The 21,407-nt window shown below is 38.1% G+C and overlaps 1 protein-coding gene across 7 annotated transcripts in view; it reads left to right on the forward strand.

The window, feature by feature from the left end:
• Positions 1 to 21,407, forward strand: part of LOC105488765 (SET binding factor 2) — a 547,946-nt gene that overhangs the window by 283,631 nt on the left and 242,908 nt on the right. For all 7 annotated transcript variants that reach the window (XM_071075110.1, XM_071075112.1, XM_071075109.1 and 4 more), the window contains exons 9-13: positions 2,805 to 2,918; positions 6,441 to 6,518; positions 7,369 to 7,482; positions 8,246 to 8,374; positions 11,172 to 11,270. In XM_071075110.1, the coding sequence (XP_070931211.1) occupies positions 2,805 to 2,918; positions 6,441 to 6,518; positions 7,369 to 7,482; positions 8,246 to 8,374; positions 11,172 to 11,270 (534 nt within the window). The remainder of the gene's footprint in view (positions 1 to 2,804; positions 2,919 to 6,440; positions 6,519 to 7,368; positions 7,483 to 8,245; positions 8,375 to 11,171; positions 11,271 to 21,407) is intronic.

Consider the following 21,407-nt stretch of genomic DNA (forward strand, 5'->3'; position numbering starts at 1 on the left):
TATTTTCAGATCTGTAGCATTTCCAGTAGAAAAGATTGGATAGAAGAAAAATATCATTGAAAAGTCTGTATATTAATTTTGCCATATACAAGTATAGGAGGTTTTATAAAGGAATTTATTAATATTTTTAAATATCCCTCTTTTGGTGCATTGTTTATCTTTATTATTCATCTTACATATGACAAAAGATAAATTAATCTAATATTCTATTTATACTTTTGATATTAGTGCATAATTGATTTATAGTTTGAAGTGAGACCTGTGTTTTTTTTTTTTGTTTTTTTTTTTGTTTTTGAGACGGAGTCTCACTCTGTCGCCCGGGCTGGAGTACAGTGGCCGGATCTCAGCTCACTGCAAGCTCCGCCTCCCGGGTTTACGTCATTCTCCTGCCTCAGCCTCCCGAGTAGCTGGGACTACAGGCGCCCGCCACCTCGCCCGGCTAGTTTTTTGTATTTTTTTAGTAGAGACGGGGTTTCACTGTGTTAGCCAGGATGGTCTCGATCTCCTGGCCTCGTGATCCACCCGTCTCGGCCTCCCAAAGTGCTGGGATTACAGGCTTGAGCCACCGCGCCCTGCCGAGACCTGTCTTGATACCAAATTGCTGATAACTAACAAAGCAGAAAGCATATTCAAAAGAGTGAAGAGTTTTAGTAGAACACAAGTTTGATACGAGCTTCCACCAAAGTTTTGTATTCTTAATGCCATATGAATAGGAATACCGAAGAAGGAAAAGTATACTCTACATTCAAGCCAGTTCTGGAATAATTCATTTAGTTCTGTGTATCACTCTTCATGAGGGACTGTAACAAAATAAAGCTTATCAGAAAAGGACATCCAGGATTATCAAGTATTTAGAAACTATATTCTGTAAGGGCCTAAGGAAATTTTCTCAGGTAATAAGCTGATACTATTTCACAGGTAAAGATAAGTATTTAAGTTACTGTCATAGAAGAAGGGTTGAGATTCATTTTTTGTAACTCTAAAAGGCTGAAATAGAATCAGTGGATAAAGTGGCTATAGAAACGGATTTCTGCCCATTAAAAGTATTTCCAACAATTAGAACTGCCCGGTTATAGAATGGATTTCCTTATGTGAGATGAGGAGTGTACTCTCAAGCACTGTAAGTAGAGTGTAAGGAAAAGATTATGTGACACTTTACAGGGAGTCTGAGAGAAATTCTTTACTGTAAAATTAGGCTGCATAACGTCTGTGTTCCACAGATCCCTAAGATTTTGTAATTCTGCTTCTGTTTTAGTTTTAAATGCCAGCAACTAAGTAATTACAGTTGTAACCAAATCAGAGGTATCATTTAAAGTAACAAAATATTATTCAACATTATAAACAGGACTTTCATTCGTATAGTCATCACTCTTTCTAACTTTAGGTGTTGACACTTAGTTCCTATTTAATTTTGGTATCACCATATAAAAATATGTATAAATCAATAAACATTCAGTAAAAGCTAATTAATACTAATTAGAAGCATACCCACCTGGTTTGTAGGTAATTTTATTTCTTCTAAATGGAAACAGTCACTGGAGGCCGGGCATGGTGGCCCACACCTGAAATCCCAACACTTTGGGAGGCCAAGGCAGGCAGATCACCTGAGGTCAGGAGTTTGAGACCACCCTGGCCAACATAGAGAAACCCCGCCTCTACTAAAACTACAAAAAATTAGCTGGGCTTGGTGACGCATGCCTCTAATCCCAGCTACTCAGGAGGCTAAGGCAGGAGAATCGCTTGAACCTGAGAGGTGGAGGTTGCAATGAGTCAAGATTGCACCACTACACTCCAGCCTGGGTAAGATTGCACCACTACACTCCAGCCTGGGTAAGACTCCGTCTCAAAAATACATACATACAAACATACATACATACACATATACATACGTACATACATATAGTTACTGGAGATAGGACAAACCAAGTGTTGCCAAATAAATAAATAAAAACAGTCGCTGGAGGTAGGACAAACCAAGTGTTGCCAAATGCAAATTTCTTAAAATCGTAATGAATAAATTAGAATGAATTATATTGTCAATATAACAGCTTCACTCATCTTGGCTGTTTTCTCTTACATTTTTATGTAAGTTATTTTTAAATAGACTTTTGTAAAATGCTAAAAATCAGATTTTTCTAAGTGGCTAAACAGTACCCTTTTGATGTATACAAATTGCTTTGTTAATTCTTGTAATAAATACTAATTTGTTTAGAATATTACTAAACTACTTGAATAAAGTGTCTGAAATGCAATCCTCTGTGCTTGCTGCAGCCGCATATACAGTAAAATCAGAACAAAAGGCAATGGCTGAAACAAAATAGTGTCATTGAACACTCATGCAGCAGTCCATAGACATGTTCCATTATGCCAGACCAATCTGCTCTATGAAGTCATTCAAGATCCAAGCTTCCATCCTTCTTGTTTCTCCAACAGAATCCTCCCAGGCATTGTCATCATGTGTATGCTTGAAGGCTGGTTTGCTGTCAGTTTATAATTTTAGTCTAAGGGAAAAGGAAAGACAGCATAGGAGAGCTTTACATATCCCCTCTCTTGAAGGACAGGAATATGTCACTTCTCATGTTTTATTGGCAGAATCTAAGCCACATGCCACATCTAATTTCAAAGGAAGCTGGGAAACACAGTGTTGCTGGGAACTTGTTAGCCCAAAATTGTACTACTATGGACAAACAAGTGTCTCTTCTACACGTGATTCTTCTCATTTTGAATTAGTCAAGGGAAAAATAATTTGCTTAACAACAAATGTATTTCCGTAATTATAGGTTAATTTTTTTTATCTCTTTCAGTTAGATGTAATCATAGCAGATTTGGATGGAGGCACTATTAAAATTCCTGAATGTATTCACCTCTCTTCTCTCCCAGAACCACTTCTACATCAGACGCAATCAGCTCTTTCTTTGGTATGACATGTTTTTGTAATAGTAACTTTCTCTTTATTTAAATCTGAAGCTAAGATAGCTGAAATTGAAAATGTTTGTCAATACAGTTTGTTACTTTAAAGAGAGCTATATGTTGGAAACATGAACATATTCTTTTATAGTATTTAGAATTATTCATTTACTAGGTAGTTATCTAAAACATATATTTTGGATCCTAACTGAATATTTGTTCTACATTGCTTCCTTCATTCAGCGTACAGGACCTAGTACTGTCCTAGGTATTGGAAATTCACCTGTGAAAACAAGGCTCTGCCTTGAAATCCCTGATTCCCCTAAGATCCCCCATTAGGTGTTGGCTTCTCTTCTCTAGCCTCCCTATTGGCATCTCATTCCTCTTTGGTACCTACAAAACACTGTAATATTGTCTTGCCAATACTTTCAGGTTATTACAGAAAGATGTGTCTTACTGATACATAAAATGTCCAACATTCCACTCTAAATGCCATATGAATAGAAATACCAAAGAAGGAGAAGTATACACTACATTCAAGCCAAGTAAAGCTTTAAAACATCTTGTGGCTTCAGTTTTTCTCATTGAAACAGATTGAATTTTTTTTGCAGTTATTTTATCTTAGCTGAATTTCGAAAACATGGTATTTTGTTTTACTGATAGCATTTTAGGTGCTCATCATCAGAAAATTGAAGTGTAGAAATTCTGCATTCCTTTTCAACACATTACTAGAACTAAGGCCTTCATATTCTACTTTAAGAATATTTTATTCTGGGCTATTTAAAACATTTTTTCCCTCTTAAATAGAAACTTAGAAGCCCTAGGATAACCAGGAGGGATTTTATTCTCAGAAAACTTTCAAATTTGTGTTAGTCTTTTTTGTTGTCATAGTGGTATCTGTGAAATGGGAACAGTTAGAGAATCTACTAAAAATACAAAAATTAGCTGGGCATGGTGGCACATGCCTGTAATCCCAGCTACTCAGGAGGCTGACGCAGGAGAATAGCGTGAACCTGGGAAGCAGAGGTTGCAGTGAGCCGAGATTGCGCCACTGCACTCCAGCCTGGGTAACAGAGCTAGACTCCCATCTCAAAAACCAAAACAAGGCCGGGCACAGTGGCTCATGCCTGTAATGCCAGCACTTTGGGAGGCTGAGGCGGGCAGATTACCTGAGGTCAGGAGTTCAGGATCAGCCTGGGCAACACTGTGAAACCCCGTCTCCACTAAAAATACAAAATTAGCCAGGCGTGGTGACACATGCCTGTAATCCCAGCTACTCAGGAGGCTGAGGCAGGAGAACCGCTTGAACCTGGGAGGTGGAGGATGCGGTGAGCCGAGATCGCGCCATTGCTCTCCAGCCTGGGCAACAAGAGTAAATCTCCATCTCACTAAAAAAAGAAAAAATTAAAAAAAGGAGTTGATTTAAAGACAATTTAAAGAAAAATCTTGACTATATAATTGCATAGATGGTATATGTATATATAGCAAAAGCTGAGAAGGTAGTATTTGAATGACTGAAGAAAGTTTAATGTTTCTAGAATTCCTATAGGGATTAAATCTTATGTGTGGTTACTTACTAGTGATATGAATAGTTATTTAGGGGTTAAGTACCAAAATTAACAAAGAGTAAGATTGTACTTCTTAAGCCATTGGCTCCTGGTAAGGGTTCTGCTGCATACTCGTATACCTAAACCTGCAACACCTGTGCCACCAAATTTGATCAATATGTAAAATTCCTTTTTGGTAAAACTGAGTATACATATTGTTATAGTTACTAAGCACAATGGTGGATTAGGTACTACTTACTGTTCCGTGAATAAGAAATAGGAGCATAGGGCCGGGTGTGGTGGCTCACACCTGTAATCCCAACACTTTGGAAGGCTGAGGTGGGTGGATCATCTGAGGTCAGGAGTTCGAGACCAACCCGACCAACATGGCAAAATCCCATGGCTACAAAAAAAAAAGACAAAAAATTAGCCAGCTGTGGTGGTGCACACCTGTAATCCTAGCTGCTCAGGAGGCTGAGACAGGAGGCTCGCTTGAACCCAGGAGGCGGAGGTTGCCATGAGCCGAGATCATACCATTGCACTCCAGCCTGGGCAACAAGAGCGAAACTCCGTCTCAAAAAAAAAAAAAAAAAGAAAAAAAAGAAAAGAAAAAAAGAAATAGGAGCATAATGTATTGTCAAACTAGGACCAAAAAGAAACTACATTTCATGGATGATTGGGAACATCAACACACAAGCATATAAGCTTTGTTTCATTAGTAAATAATTATAATCAAATGGCAACACTATACTTAAACTGTGTAATAACAATGGATTATTTTATAGACACCAAGATATTTTGTGCTGTGCTTGTGATTCAATGACTTGAACTGCCAATATTTTAGTGTTGTCTTTAAGTGTTGTTTTGAGTCTTTTGGTCTGTTCTCAGCATACCATCAAAAATCTTAGTATTTGAAAATGATTCTGCAAGGAGAAAATTTGCTACATACTGATACAATTTCATCTTCTCTGTGTAAGTCCTACACAGGCCCTTCTTTCACAGCTGCTCCCCAACCTGCTTTCCTTCAAAGCTTAACTCAAATGTTACTTTATTTTTTGTTTAGTTTTCCCTAAGTTGAATTAATTATGCTTTACATTTCACATATTGCACTTTATATATTTTAGCACTTTTGTGACATGGTTTTATACTTTTACCTGTTTAGACTGCAAAGTTCAAAATCTTATTTTCTTTCTCCTCAGTAATTTTTTTTTTTTTTTTTTTTTTTGAGACAGAGTCTTGTTCTGTTGCCCAGGCTGGAGTGCAGTGGTGCGATCTCAGCTCACTGCAACCTCCGTCTCCCAGGTTCAAGCTATTCTGCTTCAGCCTCCCAAGTAGCTGGGACTACAGGCATGTGCCACCATGCTGAGCTAATTTTTGTATTTTCACTAGAGACAGGGTTTCACCATGTTGGCCCGGCTGGTCTCAAATTCCTAACCTCAAGTGATCCACCCACCTTGCCCTCCCAAAGTGCTGGGATTACAGGCATGAGCCACTGCACCTGGCCTCTCCCCAGTAATTTTTCATTACACTTAGAACATAAAAACAAGCAGCTGTTTTTAAAAATTCAGCTATATAGATTATTCCCTTACCAGACATGACTACTATTTTATAGTTTAGTGTATTTTTTTTTCAGAACTTTTCATTCTCATTTCTCTCTCTCTCTCTCTCTCTCTCTCTCTCTCTCTCTCTATATATATATATATATATATATATATATATATACCTATGTAGATTTAGGGTTTATTTTGTTTTATTTTCAAATAAATTAGACCATACTATGTGTATTTTTCTAGAACATGTTTCAACTGAATATTTTGTCTTGGAGATCTTTCTACAGTGGTACATATAGAACTACCCCAGCTAATTGAATTGTATTAATGGAGGGAATATATTATAATTCATATGCTGACATTTTCATCTTAATGTCCCAATAATAGATTTCATTGATATTAAGATATTTTACATAACAAAACTTTTTTGCTTTAGATTTTACACCCAGATTTGGAAGTAGCAGATCATGCTTTTCCTCCTCCACGAACAGCTTTATCCCACTCAAAAATGCTGGTAAGAAGTTTAATATTTACATTTAATGCTGTTGAAGAGTGCTGTTCTTTTATTTGTAGGGTTTTTAAAGAAGCTAAGTGAAGTTAGAGTTAGATGGACAGCAGAGTAAAAAGTGCCCAAAACTAGAAATTAAGAGACTTGCCACTGACTGTCCTTATGTCCTTCTCAAGGAGGAGGCACAGGGAAGCACACTGGGCAACAGGCCACTAGGGCTAAGATTGTTGCCCTGAGGAGGCATGAGTTAAGTGTAGGACAGAAAATCAGAGCCTAGATTATAGCCTGGAAAACTGTGCCAAGCATCAAATTGAAACAGCCAGGCAAGGATTAAAAACAGAAGAGATGCTTACAAAAATGGATATAAAGAATGTTGGTTATAGGAGAGAATCAAGTTTGAAGAGTGTGTGGATGGAAATAGTTCCAATTAGAAGCCATAGAAGGTTATATATATAACAGAGGCCCCTTTTTTATTTTGCTCAGTGCATTTCTTAGCAGTGGGTTTTGTAACCAATAAGGAACCTCAGGGGGCTGAACACATATACTTAAGCATTCTTGACCTTCATTTCCTGATCAATTAAGTAAGGCATTGACTAACAGAATCTGTCAGTTTTCTTACAGTTCTAAACTGTGATTCCAATAAAAGCTGGATTAAATACAATCTTAAGAGCTTTTTCTTCTTATATTTGTCTTATATTTGGTTGTGACTGTAATTGTTTTGGTGCATATAAAAATCAAAGGACTTGGGATATATGCCAAATGTCCTTGGGATGTATGAAAAGGTCACCTTTTTGACTTGATATTTCATTTGTTTTTAAAAAGTTAAATTACCTAACCTTTCTTCTTATATTTTTAGGATAAAGAGGTGCGAGCAGTTTTCCTTAGATTATTTGCACAACTCTTCCAAGGATATAGATCCTGCCTGCAACTTATAAGAATTCATGCAGAGCCAGTAATACATTTCCACAAAGTAAGATATAGAGTACTGTATTGTGTCTGTCCAAGAAATATATTCTAATTTAATAAAACTACTTGATTTTTTTTTCCTAGCCATTTATTTTGACCTTGATTTATCAAATGTGATTATTTAAAATCTCTATGTGGTTAGATATTGGTTCTTAATAATAATATGGAACTCACATACTGTCTTAGAATATGTTAACTTTAAATCAATTTTTCTTTTTTTTTTTTTTTTTGAGACGGAGTCTGGCTCTGTCTCCCAGGCTGGAGTGCAGTGGCCGGATCTCAACTCACTGCAAGCTCCGCCTCCCGGTCCACGCCATTCTCCTGCCTCAGCCTCACGAGTAGCTGGGACTACAGGCGCCCGCCACCTCACCTGGCTAGTTTTTTTTGTATTTTTTAGTAGAGACGGGGTTTCACCGTGTTAGCCAGGATGGTCTCGATCTCCTGACCTCATGATCCACCCGTCTCAGCCTCCCAAAGTGCTGGGATTACAGGCTTGAGCCACCGCGCCCGGCCAAATCAATTTTTCTTTTAAAATTGAATGTTAATTTCTGATTTCTTCTCCTAACATGGAGACAGATTCATTTTTATTCTTTTCAATATATGTAGTATTTCAGAATAACTCCCTTTGAGAGAAAGTATTCTATGACAACACATATTTATACATGAAGGGATTTATATAGGCCTTGCTCTTTTTATTGTATTTTTGTTTTGACCATTTGTCCATTACCAAGTGATAAATTATTATTTCATGTTTTCTTTTTTCACAGACAGCATTCTTGGGGCAGCGTGGTTTGGCCGAGAATGATTTCCTCACTAAAGTACTCAATGGAATGGCATTTGCAGGTTTTGTTTCAGAAAGAGGTCCTCCTTATAGATCTTGTGATCTCTTTGATGAGGTATAGTTCTTATTAAATGAAGGCATTATTTATAGACATAATTAGACTAGTAGTTAAAAGCAAAAAGTAACATTTTTCATATTTATATAGTCATATATAAATCAGGTATTAATCCCAATGTTATTTATTATGCTTATCAAATCTCGATATTTTAATGTGGATTATAAAAATTACCAAAAAAATTATAAGATGCCTTGAAAGTACATATAATTTTTGAACAACTGAATTTTAATTAATTGAACAATGTACACTACTCAGGTGATGGGTGCACCAAAATCTCAGAATTCACCACTATATAATTCATCCATGTAACCGAAAACCACTCATACTCCAAAAACTATTCATATTTTAAACTATTATATTTTAAAAAATAGTTGATTAAAATCTTTTTGAAAAGGTAACAGTGATTGTATAAATAGAACTCTTATTTTTAAAGGCCCTAATACAGTAATTCTTTTGTCAGTGTTATAGGGAGAAAGCTCTAATTTGAAGCTAAGATAGCTGAAATTACTTCAAACTGGAGTTACATTTGGTCTGTCAGAATCATAGAGCCATAGTTTAAGTTTGTGGCATTCTCACTAATCAATTTTCAACTCTTTTCTACCTGTCTTAGGAGACATTAAATATATGGAAAACAGATTTCTGTCTCTGTCTTCAAGGAATTAGCCATATAAAGGGAGAAATAGGGCAGATGTGACTCAAAATAAGAATGCTATTTGCATTTATTGTGCTCTTTTTTAAAAGCACCTTTCCATTTATCATTTAACTCTATATTCACAGCAGCCCACTCTGGTGGGTAGAACAAGAATATTATTCTCATTTCAATTTTTGAAAGAGTACTGTATTAGAACCAAAAATCTAAAAAGTTTCTTGATATCTATAAAAAAAACCACATTCCTAGATCCCAGGATATTGGAGAATCGTGATAGTGGTCATGTTTTGCCTCTGGTGATTTTCTTTTATATAGGGAAGGTAGGAATGAAGGTCTTAAATATCTTTGGTTCAGAGGAGAAGGATCTTTTTTTTTTTAAAAGATAGTGAAGTATTCACAGGTAAGAATTTTTAAAGAAGAGGCACATGTTTTAGTTCTGTGTAGAATATGTTTACTGCATCAGATGCTTTAATTAATAACACAAAGCATACGAAGATTTAGGAAACATCCTGAGGTGGACAATTTTTTGTAATCAATTATTGGTCATTGATTCTCTAATACTACATATAACATGATTGGTTATTGATTCTACTAACATATCAGCCTTTAGATTCTGCACTAAGTTCATAACATAATATTTTATGGGTTTAAAATAGATGGTCTCCAAGGTCTTTTCTAGCACCTACGTTTTGTTAGTCTTTGAAGCTTTATGAATAGTAACATTGGTTTATATATTCTCTCTTTTCTATTCAAATTTATCTTCCTCTGACAGCTTCATCACAACTAAAAAGCAAGATTAGTTACTTACAGAAAACTTACTTGCCACAGCCTCTATTTTGTAGGTCTTTCCCGTGCTTGGAGTGCCCTCCTCTGTTCTTCATGCTCTGCTCTTATCTCACCACCTCTTCCAAACTCTCCCAAAGTCATTGACTCTGAGAGCCACTCGACTGCGTTAGGCTTCATTTTATGTCTCTAACTTTATGTGCTAACTTATTTTTTATTTATTTATTGTTTATAAAAATATACTCTAGATTGGAAACAATGATAAGCCAAGGTTCCTATTGGGTCACCCATTAGTGTTCATCCAGTTCTCTGTTTGGCCTACAGTGGTGACTTTGGGTGTTTTACTTTTGTTACTTGACTGCCAGTAAATCATATGTATATATCAGTCAAGAGCCTAAGAAAAATGAACCATCAGAACTAACTAATTTCTCATTCTACCCTCTTTGGCCATTTGCATGGGAATGCTTTGGTAGAAAAATAGCATTTGCTCCTGGGAAAGTGATCCTTGTTTTCACTTAGCCTAGGGCAGTCTACCACAATGGGGTATTACGGGGGCTTTGAGAGGCAGCTTGCATTGTGCATGGCCTTGTCCTCACACTCCCATCAGCTAGATGTCTTAGAATGAAAAGAATGTTTGCCCTTGATCATCTTTCTGAATCCTAGCCTAGAATAGGTAAGCCATAGTTTTATATGCCTATGCAGCGAATCTATTAGTTCCTAGAAGAATCCTGTATTGTACCTTTCTATTTTTATTGTCCATCTATTTACCCTCCACAATTTTTTTTCCTGTCAGCCTTCTTTTCTTTACCCTAAGTATACAGACTCACACAGTTCTCCCAGTAAATTAGTTAATAAAGAGATAGTTTGAGACTAGAAGGAATCTAAAGGCCATTTTGTTCTTCTATCTTATTTTAGAGATGAGAAAACTGAAGCTCAGGAGTTTAAGTGCCTTGTCCCAGATCACACAGTATCAGCAGAGCTAGGGCTAAAGTCTGAGCATCCTGACTTGGACATTTGGTTCATGTTTTGTGAGTTAAGGAAGTGTTTAGACACTTTCTAACTGTCTGAATTTCTCTGACTGAGGCCTGTGGAATGACAGGGTCTCTCTTGAGTTCCAGAAATGACTTTTCCCTAGAAGAAATAGGGCCCTAAATCCTCAGGGAGGGACCACTATACAATTCAAGGGTTTGATTGACCCTGTAACCCCAGAATGGAGGTGAAACCCCAAAACCTAAAATATTTTGTTTTAAAAATAATGTATATGTTGGATTTTTTTGGCTTGCAAATTGTATGAAATTATCACAGTTTTTGAATTTGGCATATTTTGGAATTGATGTTTTGCCTTTTGATTCTTTTTCCTAGTTGGTAGCCTTTGAAGTAGAGAGAATTAAAGTTGAAGAAAATAGCCCAGTGAAGATGATAAAGCATGTCAGAGAACTTGCTGAGCAACTATTCAAAAATGTAAGTAAGTATATTTATTTAGACAGTCATTAATTTTATTTATTTATTTATTTATTTATTTTATTTTTCCATAAGTTATTGGGGTACAGGTGGTATGTGGTTACATGAGTGAGTTCTTTAGTGGTGATCTGTGAGATTTTGGTGCACTCATCACCCAAGCAGTATACACTGCACCATATTTGTAGTCTTTTATACCTCGCCTCCCTCCCACTCTTCCCCCCAAGTCCCCAAAGTTTATTGTATCATTCTTATGCCTTTGTGTCCTCATAGCTTAGCTCCCATGTATCAGTGAGAACATATAATGTTTGGTTTTCCATCCCGGAGTTACATCACTTAGAATAATAGTCTCCTATCTCATCCAGGTTACTGTAAATGCTGTTAATTCATTCCTTTTCATGGCTGCGCAATATACGTATGCATATATATATATATATATATATATATATATATGGCACAGTTTCTTTTTTTTTTTTTTTTTAATTTATTATTATTATACTTTAAGTTGTAGGGTACATGTGCCTAATGTGCAGGTTTGTTACATATGTATACTTGTGCCATGTTGGTGTGCCGCACCCATCAACTCGTCATTTACATCAGGTATAACTCCCAATGCAATCCCTCCCCCCTCCCCCCTCCCCATGATAGGCCCCTGTGTGTGATGTTCCCCTCCCTGAGTCCAAGTGATCTCATTGTTCAGTTCCCACCTATGAGTGAGAACATGCGGTGTTTGGTTTTCTGTTCTTGTGATAGTTTGCTAAGAATGATGGTTTCCAGCTGCATCCATGTCCCTACAAAGGACACAAACTCATCCTTTTTGATGGCTGCATAGTATTCCATGGTGTATATGTGCCACATTTTCTTAATCCAATCTGTCACTGATGGACATTTGGGTTGATTCCAAGTCTTTGCTATTGTGAATAGTGCTGCAATAAACATACGTGTGCATGTGTCTTTATAGCAGCATAATTTATAATCCTTTGGGTATATACCCAGTAATGGGATGGCTGGGTCATATGGTACATCTAGTTCTAGATCCTTGAGGAATCGCCATACTGTTTTCCATAATGGTTGAACTAGTTTACAATCCCACCAACAGTGTAAAAGTGTTCCTATTTCTCCACATCCTCTCCAGTACCTGTTGTTTCCTGACTTTTTAATGATCGCCATTCTAACTGGTGTGAGATGGTATCTCATTGTGGTTTGGATTTGCATTTCTCTGATGGCCAGTGATGATGAGCATTTTTTCATGTGTCTGTTGGCTGTATGAATGTCTTCTTTTGAGAAATATCTGTTCATATCCTTTGCCCACTTTTTGATGGGGTTGTTTGTTTTTTTCTTGTAAATTTGTTTGAGTTCTTTGTAGGTTCTGGATATTAGCCCTTTGTCAGATGAGTAGATTGCAAAAATTTTCTCCCATTCTGTAGGTTGCCTGTTCACTCTGATGGTAGTTTCATTTTGCTGTGCAGAAGCTCTTTAGTTTAATGAGATCCCATTTGTCAATTTTGGCTTTTGCTGCCGTTGCTTTTGGTGTTTTAGACATGAAGTCTTTGCCCATGCCTATGTCCTGAATGGTACTACCTAGGTTTTCCTCTAGGATTTTTATGGTATTAGGTCTAACATTTAAGTCTCTAATCCATCTTGAATTAATTTTCATATAAGGAGTAAGGAAAGGATCCAGTTTCAGCTTTCTACTTATGGCTAGCCAATTTTCCCAGCACCATTTATTAAATAGGGAATCCTTTCCCCATTTCTTGTTTCTCTCAGGTTTGTCAAAGATCAGATGGCTGTAGATGTGTGGTATTATTTCTGAGGACTCTGTTCTGTTCCATTGGTCTATATCTCTGTTTTGGTACCAGTACCATGCTGTTTTGGTTACTGTAGCCTTGTAGTATAGTTTGAAGTCAGGTAGCGTGATGCCTCCAGCTTTGTTCTTTTGACTTAGGATTGTCTTGGAGATGCGGGCTCTTTTTTGGTTCCATATGAACTTTAAAGCAGTTTCTTCCAATTCTGTGAAGAAACTCATTGGTAGCTTGATGGGGATGGCATTGAATCTATAAATTACCTTGGACAGTATGGCCATTTTCACGATATTGATTCTTCCTATCCATGAGCATGGTATGTTCTTCCATTTGTTTGTGTCCTCTTTTATTTCACTGAGCAGTGGTTTGTAGTTCTCCTTGAAGAGGTCCTTTACATCCCTTGTAAGTTGGATTCCTAGGTATTTTATTCTCTTTGAAGCAATTGTGAATGGAAGTTCATTCCTGATTTGGCTCTCTGTTTGTCTGTTGCTGGTGTATAAGAATGCTTGTGATTCTTGCACATTAATTTTGTATCCTGAGACTTTGCTGAAGTTGCTTAGCAGCTTAAGGAGATTTTGGGCTGAGACAATGGGGTTTTCTAAATATACAATCATGTCATCTGCAAACAGGGACAGTTTGACTTCTTCTTTTCCTAACTGAATACCCTTGATTTCTTTCTCTTGCCTAATTGCCCTAGCCAGAACTTCCAACACTATGTTGAATAGGAGTGGTGAGAGAGGGCATCCCTGTCTTGTGCCAGTTTTCAAAGGGAATTTTTCCAGTTTTTGCCCATTCAGTATGATATTGGCTGTGGGTTTGTCATAAATAGCTCTTATTATTTTGAGGTACGTTCCATCAATACCGAATTTATTGAGCGTTTTTAGCATGAAGGGCTGTTGAATTTTGTCAAAAGCCTTTTCTGCATCTATTGAGATAATCATGTGGTTCTTGTCTTTGGTTCTGTTTATATGCTGGATTATGTTTATTGATTTGCGAATGTTGAACCAGCCTTGCATCCCAGGGATGAAGCCCACTTGATCATGGTGGATAAGCTTTTTAATGTGTTGCTGAATCCGGTTTGCCAGTATTTTATTGAGGATTTTTGCATCGATGTTCATCAGGGATATTGGTCTAAAATTCTCTTTTTTTGTTGTGTCTCTGCCAGGCTTTGGTATCAGGATGATGTTGGCCTCATAAAATGAGTTAGGGAGGATTCCCTCTTTTTCTATTGATTGGAATAGTTTCAGAAGGAATGGTACCAACTCCTCCTTGTACCTCTGGTAGAATTCAGCTGTGAATCCATCTGGTCCTGGACTTTTTTTGGTTGGTAGGCTATTAATTATTGCCTCAATTTCAGAGCCTGCTATTGGTCTATTCAGGGATTCAACTTCTTCCTGGTTTAGTCTTGGAAGAGTGTAAGTGTCCAGGAAATTATCCATTTCTTCTAGATTTTCCAGTTTATTTGCGTAGAGGTGTTTATAGTATTCTCTGATGGTAGTTTGTATTTCTGTGGGGTCGGTGGTGATATCCCCTTTATCATTTTTAATTGCGTCGATTTGATTCTTCTCTCTTTTCTTCTGTATTAGTCTTGCTAGTGGTCTGTCAATTTTGTTGATCTTTTCAAAAAACCAACTCCTGGATTCATTGATTTTTTGGAGAGTTTTTTGTGTCTCTATCTCCTTCAGTTCTGCTCTGATCTTAGTTATTTCTAGCCTTCTGCTAGCTTTCGAATGTGTTTGCTCTTGCTTCTCTAGTTCTTTTAATTGTGATGTTAGAGTGTCAATTTTAGATCTTTCCTGCTTTCTCTTGTGGGCATTTAGTGCTATAAATTTCCCTCTACACACTGCTTTAAATGTGTCCCAGAGATTCTGGTATGTTGTATCTTTGTTCTCATTGGTTTCAAAGAACATCTTTATTTCTGCCTTCGTTTCGTTATGTACCCAGTAGTCATTCAGGAGCAGGTTGTTCAGTTTCCATGTAGTTGAGCGGTTTTGATTGAGTTTCTTAGTCCTGAGTTCTAGTTTGATTGCACTGTGGTCTGAGAGACAGTTTGTTATAATTTCTGTTCTTGTACATTTGCTGAGGAGTGCTTTACTTCCAATTATGTGGTCGATTTTGGAGTAAGTACGATGTGGTGCTGAGAAGAATGTATATTCTGTTGATTTGGGGTGGAGAGTTCTATAGATGTCTATTAGGTCTGCTTGCTGCAGAGATGAGTTCAATTCCTGGATATCCTTGTTAACTTTCTGTCTCGTTGATCTGTCTAATGTTGACAGTGGAGTGTTGAAGTCTCCCATTATTATTGTATGGGAGTCTAAGTCTTTTGTAAGTCTCTAAGGACTACTTGCTTTATGAATCTGGGTGCTCCTGTATTGGGTGCATATATATTTAGGATAGTTAGCTCTTCCTGTTGAATTGATCCCTTTACCATTATGTAATGGCCTTCTTTGTCTCTTTTGATCTTTGATGGTTTAAAGTCTGTTTTATCAGAGACTAGGATTGCAACCCCCGCTTTTTTTTGTTCTCTATTTGCTTGGTAAATCTTCCTCCATCCCTTTATTTTGAGCCTATGTATGTCTCTGCATGTGAGATGGGTCTCCTGAATACAGCAGACTGATGGGTCTTGACTCTTTATCCAGTTTGCCAGTCTGTGTCTTTTAATTGGAGCATTTAGTCCATTTACATTTAAGGTTAAGATTGTTATGTGTGAACTTGATCCTGCCATTATGATATTAACTGGTTATTTTGCTCGTTAGTTGATGCAGTTTCTTCCTAGCCTCGATGGTCTTTACATTTTGGCATGTTTTTGCAATGGCTGGTACCGGTTGTTCCTTTCCATGTTTAGTGCTTCCTTCAGGGTCTCTTGTAAGGCAGGCCTAGTGGTGACAAAATCTCTAAGCATTTGCTTATCTGTAAAGGATTTTATTTCTCCTTCACTTATGAAACTTAGTTTGGCTGGATATGAAATTCTGGGTTTAAAATTCTTTTCTTTAAGAATGTTGAATATTGGCCCCCACTCTCTTCTGGCTTGGAGAGTTTCTGCCGAGAGATCTGCTGTTAGTCTGATGGGCTTCCCTTTGTGGGTAACCCGACCTTTCTCTCTGGCTGCCCTTAAGATTTTTTCCTTCATTTCAACTTTGGTGAATCTGGCAATTATGTGTCTTGGAGTTGCTCTTCTGAGGAGTATCTTTGTGGCGATCTCTGTATTTCCTGGATTTGAATGTTGGCCTGCCCTACTAGGTTGGGGAAGTTCTCCTGGATGATAGCCTGAAGAGTGTTTTCCAACTTGGTTCCATTTTCCCCCTCACTTTCAGGCACCCCAATCAGACGTAGATTTGGTCTTTTTACATAATCCCATACTTCTTGCAGGCTTTGTTCATTTCTTTTTCTTCTTTTTTCTTTTGGTTTCTCTTCTCGCTTCATTTCATTCATTTGATCCTCAATCGCAGATACTCTTTCTTCCAGTTGATCGAGTCGGTTACTGAAGCTTGTGCATTTGTCACGTATTTCTCGTGTCATGGTTTTCATCTCTTTCATTTCGTTTAGGACCTTCTCTGCATTAATTACTCTAGCCATCAATTCTTCCACTTTTTTTTCAAGATTTTTAGTTTCTTTGCGCTGGGTACGTAATTCCTCCTTTAGCTCTGAGAAATTTGATGGACTGAAGCCTTCTTCTCTCATCTCGTCAAAGTCATTCTCCGTCCAGCTTTGATCCGTTGCTGGCGATGAGCTGCGCTCCTTTGCCGGGGGAGATGCGCTCTTATTTTTTGAATTTCCAGCTTTTCTGCCCTGCTTTTTCCCCATCTTTGTGGTTTTATCTGCCTCTGGTCTTTGATGATGGTGATGTCCTGATGGGGTTTTGGTGTAGGTGTCCTTCCTGTTTGATAGTTTTCCTTCTAACAGTCAGGACCCTCAGCTGTAGGTCTGTTGGATATTGCTTGAGGTCCACTCCAGACCCTGTTTGCCTGGGTATCAGCAGCAGAGGCTGCAGAAGATAGAATATTTCTGAACAGCGAGTGTACCTGTCTGATTCTTGCTTTGGAAGCTTCCTCTCAGGGGTGTACTCCACCCTGTGAGGTGTGGGGTGTCAGACTGCCCCTAGTGGGGGATGTCTCCCAGTTAGGCTACTCAGGGGTCAGGGACCCACTTGAGCAGGGAGTCTGTCCCTTCTCAGATCTCAACTTTTGTGTTGGGAGATCCACTGCTCTCTTCAAAGCTGTCAGACAGAGTCGTTTGCGTCTGCAGAGGTTTCGGCTGTGTTTGTTATTGCCCTGTCGCCAGAGGTGGAGTCTACAGAGACAGGCAGGTTTCCTTGAGCTGCTGTGAGCTCCACCCAGTTCGAGCTTCCCAGCAGCTTTGTTTACCTACTTAAGCCTCAGCAATGGCGGGCGCCCCTCCCCCAGCCTCGCTGCTGCCTTGCCGGTAGATCACAGACTGCTGTGCTAGCAATGAGGGAGGCTCCGTGGGTGTGGGACCCTCCCGGCCAGGTGTGGGATATGATCTCCTGGTGTGCCTGTTTGCTTAAAGCGCAGTATTGGGGTGGGAGTTACCGATTTTCCAGGTGTTGTGTGTCTCAGTTCCCCTGGCTAGGAAAAGGGATTCCCTTCCCCCTTGCGCTTCCCAGGTGAGGCAATGCCTCGCCCTGCTTCAGCTCCTGCTGGTCGGGCTGCAGCAGCTGACCAGCACCGATCGTCCGGCACTCCCCAGTGAGATGAACCCAGTACCTCAGTTGAAAATGCAGAAATCACCGGTCTTCTGTGTCGCTGGCGCTGGGAGTTGGAGACTGGAGCTGTTCCTATTCGGCCATCTTGCTCCGCCCCCCCCCCCCCCAGCACAGTTTCTTTATCCACTTATCGATGGGCATTTGGGTTGTTTCCATGGTTTTGCAATTGTGAATTGTGCTGCTATAAACATGCATGTGCAAGTATCTTTTTCGAATAATGACTTCTTTTCCTCTGAGCAAAACCCCCTAGTGTGATTGCTCGATCAAATGGTAGTTCTACTGTTAGTTCTTTAAGGAATCTCCACACTGTTTTCCATAGTAGCTGTACTAGTTTATGTTGACACCAGCAGTGTATAAGTGTTCCTCGTTCACCACATCCACTCCAACATCAACTGTTTTTTGATCTTTTGATTATGGCCATTCTTGCAGGAGTAAGATGGTATCGCATTATGGCTTTGATTTGCATTTCCCTGATCATTAGTGATGTTGAGCATTTTTTCATATGTTTGTTGGCCATTTGTATATCTTCTTTTGAGAGCTGTCTGTTCATGTCCTTAGTCCACTTTTGGATGGGATTGTTTTTTTCTTACTGATTTGTTTGAGTTTATTATAGATTCTGCATAGTAGTCTTTTGTCAGATGTATAGATTGTGAAGATTTTCTCCCACACTGTGGGTTGTCTGTTTACTCTGCTGACTGTTCCTTTTGCTGTGCAAAAGCTTATTAATTAGGCCCCAGTTATTTATCTTTGTTTTTATTGCGTTTGCTTTTGGGTTCTCGGTCATGAAATCCTTGCCTAAGCCAATGTCTAGAAGGGTTTTTCCAGTGTTCTAGAATTTTTATAGTTTCAGGTCTTAGGTTTTAAGTCCTTAATCCATATTGAGTTGATTTTTGTATAAGGTGAGAGATGAGGATCCAGTTTCATTCTCCTACATGTGGCTAACCAATTATCCCAGCACCATTTGTTGAAAAAGATGTCCTTTCCCCACTTTATGTTTTTGTTTTCTTTATTGAAGATCAGTTGGCTGTAAGTGTTTGGGTTTATTTCTGGGTTCTCTATTCTGTTCCATTGGTCTATGTGCCTGTTTTCATACCAGTACCATGCTGTTTTGGTGACTATGGCCTTACAGTATAGTTTGAAATCAGGTAGTGTGATGCCTCCAAATTTGTTCTTTTTGCTTACTCTGGCTTTGGCTATGTGGGCTCTTTTTTGGTTCCATATGAATTTTAGAATTGTTTTTTCTAATTCTGTGAAGAATGATGATGGTATTCCGATGGGGATTGCATTGAATTTGTAGATTGCTTTTGGTGGTATGGTCATTTTCACAATATTGGTTCTACCCATCCACGAGCATGGGATGTGTTTCCATTTGTTTGCATCGTTTATTATTTTTTTCAGCCGTGTTTTGTAGTTTTCCATGTAGAGGTCTTTTGACTCCTTTGTTAGGTATTTTACTAAGTATTTTAACTTTTTTGCAGCTATTGTAAAGGGGTTGAGTTCTTGATTTGGTTCTCTGCTTGGTCGCTGTTGGTTTATAGAAGAGCTTCTGATTTGTGTACATTAATCTCGTATCCAGAAACTTTGCTGAATTCTTTTATCAGTTCTAGGAGCTTTCTAGAGGAGTCCTTAGGGTTTTCAAGGTAAATGATTATACCATCAGCAAGCAGTGACAGTTTTAGTTCCTCTTTACTGATTTAGATGCCCTTTATTTCTTCCTCTTGTCTGATTGTTCTGGCTAGGACTTCCAGTACTGTGTTGAAAAGGAGTGGTGAGAGTGGTTATCCTTGTCTTGTTCCAGTTCTCAGAGGGAATGCTTTCAACTTTTCCCCATTCAGTATTATATTGACTGTGGGTTTGTTATAGATGGCTTTTATGACATTAAGGTATGTCCCTCATATGCCAGTTTTGCTGAGAGTTTTAATCATAAAGGGATGCTAAATTTTGTCCAGTGCTTTGTATCTATTGAGATGATCATGTGATTTTTCTTTTTAATTCTGTTTATATGGTGTATCACATTTACTGACATGTATGTTAACCTATCCCTGCATCCTGGGTATGAAACCCACTTGATCATGGTGGATTATCTTTTTGATATGTTGTTGGATTTGGTTAGCTAGTATTTTGTTACGGATTTTAGCATCTGTGTTCATCAAGGATATCAGTCTGCCGTTTTCTTTTTTTGGTTATGTCCTTTCCTGGTTTGGGTATTAGGGTGATGCTGGCTTCATACAATAAATTAGGGAGAGTTCCTTCTTTCTGTGTCTTGTGGAATAGTGTCAAAAGGATTGGTACCAATTTTTCATTGAATGTCTGATAGAATTCTGCTGTGAATCCATCTGGTCCTCGACTTTTTTTTGTTGGTAATTTTTAAATTACCATTTCAATCTTGCTGCTTGTTATTGGTTTGTCCAGGGTATCTAATTCTTTCTGATTTAAGCTAGGAGGGTTGTATTTTTCCAGGAATTTATTAGTCTCTTCTAGGTTTTCTAATTTATGTGTGTAAAGGTGTTGCCTTGAATGATCCTTTGTATTTCAGTGGTGTCAGGTGTAATATCTCCAGTTTCATTTCTTAGTGAGATTATTAGAATTTTCTGTCTTCTTTTCTTGGTTAATCTTGCTAAGGGTCTATCAATTTTATTTATCTTTTCAAAGAACTAGCTTTTTGTTTCATTTATCTTTTGTAAATTTTTTGTTTCAATTTCATTTAGTTCTGCTCTGATCTTGGTTATTTCCTTTCTTCCGCTGGGTTTAAATTTGGTTTGTTCTTGTTTCTCTGGTTTCTTGAGGTGTGACCTTAGATTGTCTGTTTGTGCTCTTTCAGCCTTTTTGATGTAGGCATTTAGGGCTATGAACTTTCCTCTTAGCACCGCCTTTGCTGTATCCCAGAGGTTTTGATAGGTTGTGTCATTATTATCATTCAGCTCAAATAATTTTCTAATCTCCATCTTGATTTCGTTTTTGACTGAATGCTCATTCAGGAGCAGGTTATTTAAATTCCATGTATTTGCATGGTTTTGAAGGTTCCTTTTGGAGTTGATTTCCAGTTTTATTCCACTGTGGTTTGAGAGAGTACTGGATAAAATTTCAATTTTCTTAAGTTTATTGAGGCTTGTTTTATGGCCTATGATATGGTCTATCTTGGAGAAAGTTCCATGCACTGTTGAATAGAATGTGTATTCTGCGGTGGTTGGATGAAATGTTCCGTATATATCCGTTAACTCTGTTTGTTCCAAGATATAGTTTAAATCCATTGTTTCTTTGTTGACTTTCTGTCTTGAGGACCTGTCTAATGCTGTCAGTGGAGTATTGAAGTCCCCCACTATTATTGTGTTGCTGTTTATCTCATTTCTTAAGTCTATTAGTAATTGTTTTATAAATTTGGGAGCTCCAGTGTTAGGTGCATATATGTTTAGGATTGTGATATTTTCCTGCTGGAGAAGGCCTTTTACCATTATATACTGTGCCTCTTTGTCTTTTTTAACCACTGTTGCTTTACAGTTTGTTTTGTCTCATATAAGAATAGCTTACCCAGCCAGGCATGGTGGCTCACGCTTGTAATCCCAGCACTTTGGGAAGCGGAGGCAGGAGGATCTCCTGAGGTCAGGAAATTGAGAC

The sequence above is a fragment of the Macaca nemestrina genome, chromosome 12 (genome assembly GCF_043159975.1).
Source record: "Macaca nemestrina isolate mMacNem1 chromosome 12, mMacNem.hap1, whole genome shotgun sequence".
NCBI lineage: Eukaryota > Metazoa > Chordata > Mammalia > Primates > Cercopithecidae > Macaca > Macaca nemestrina.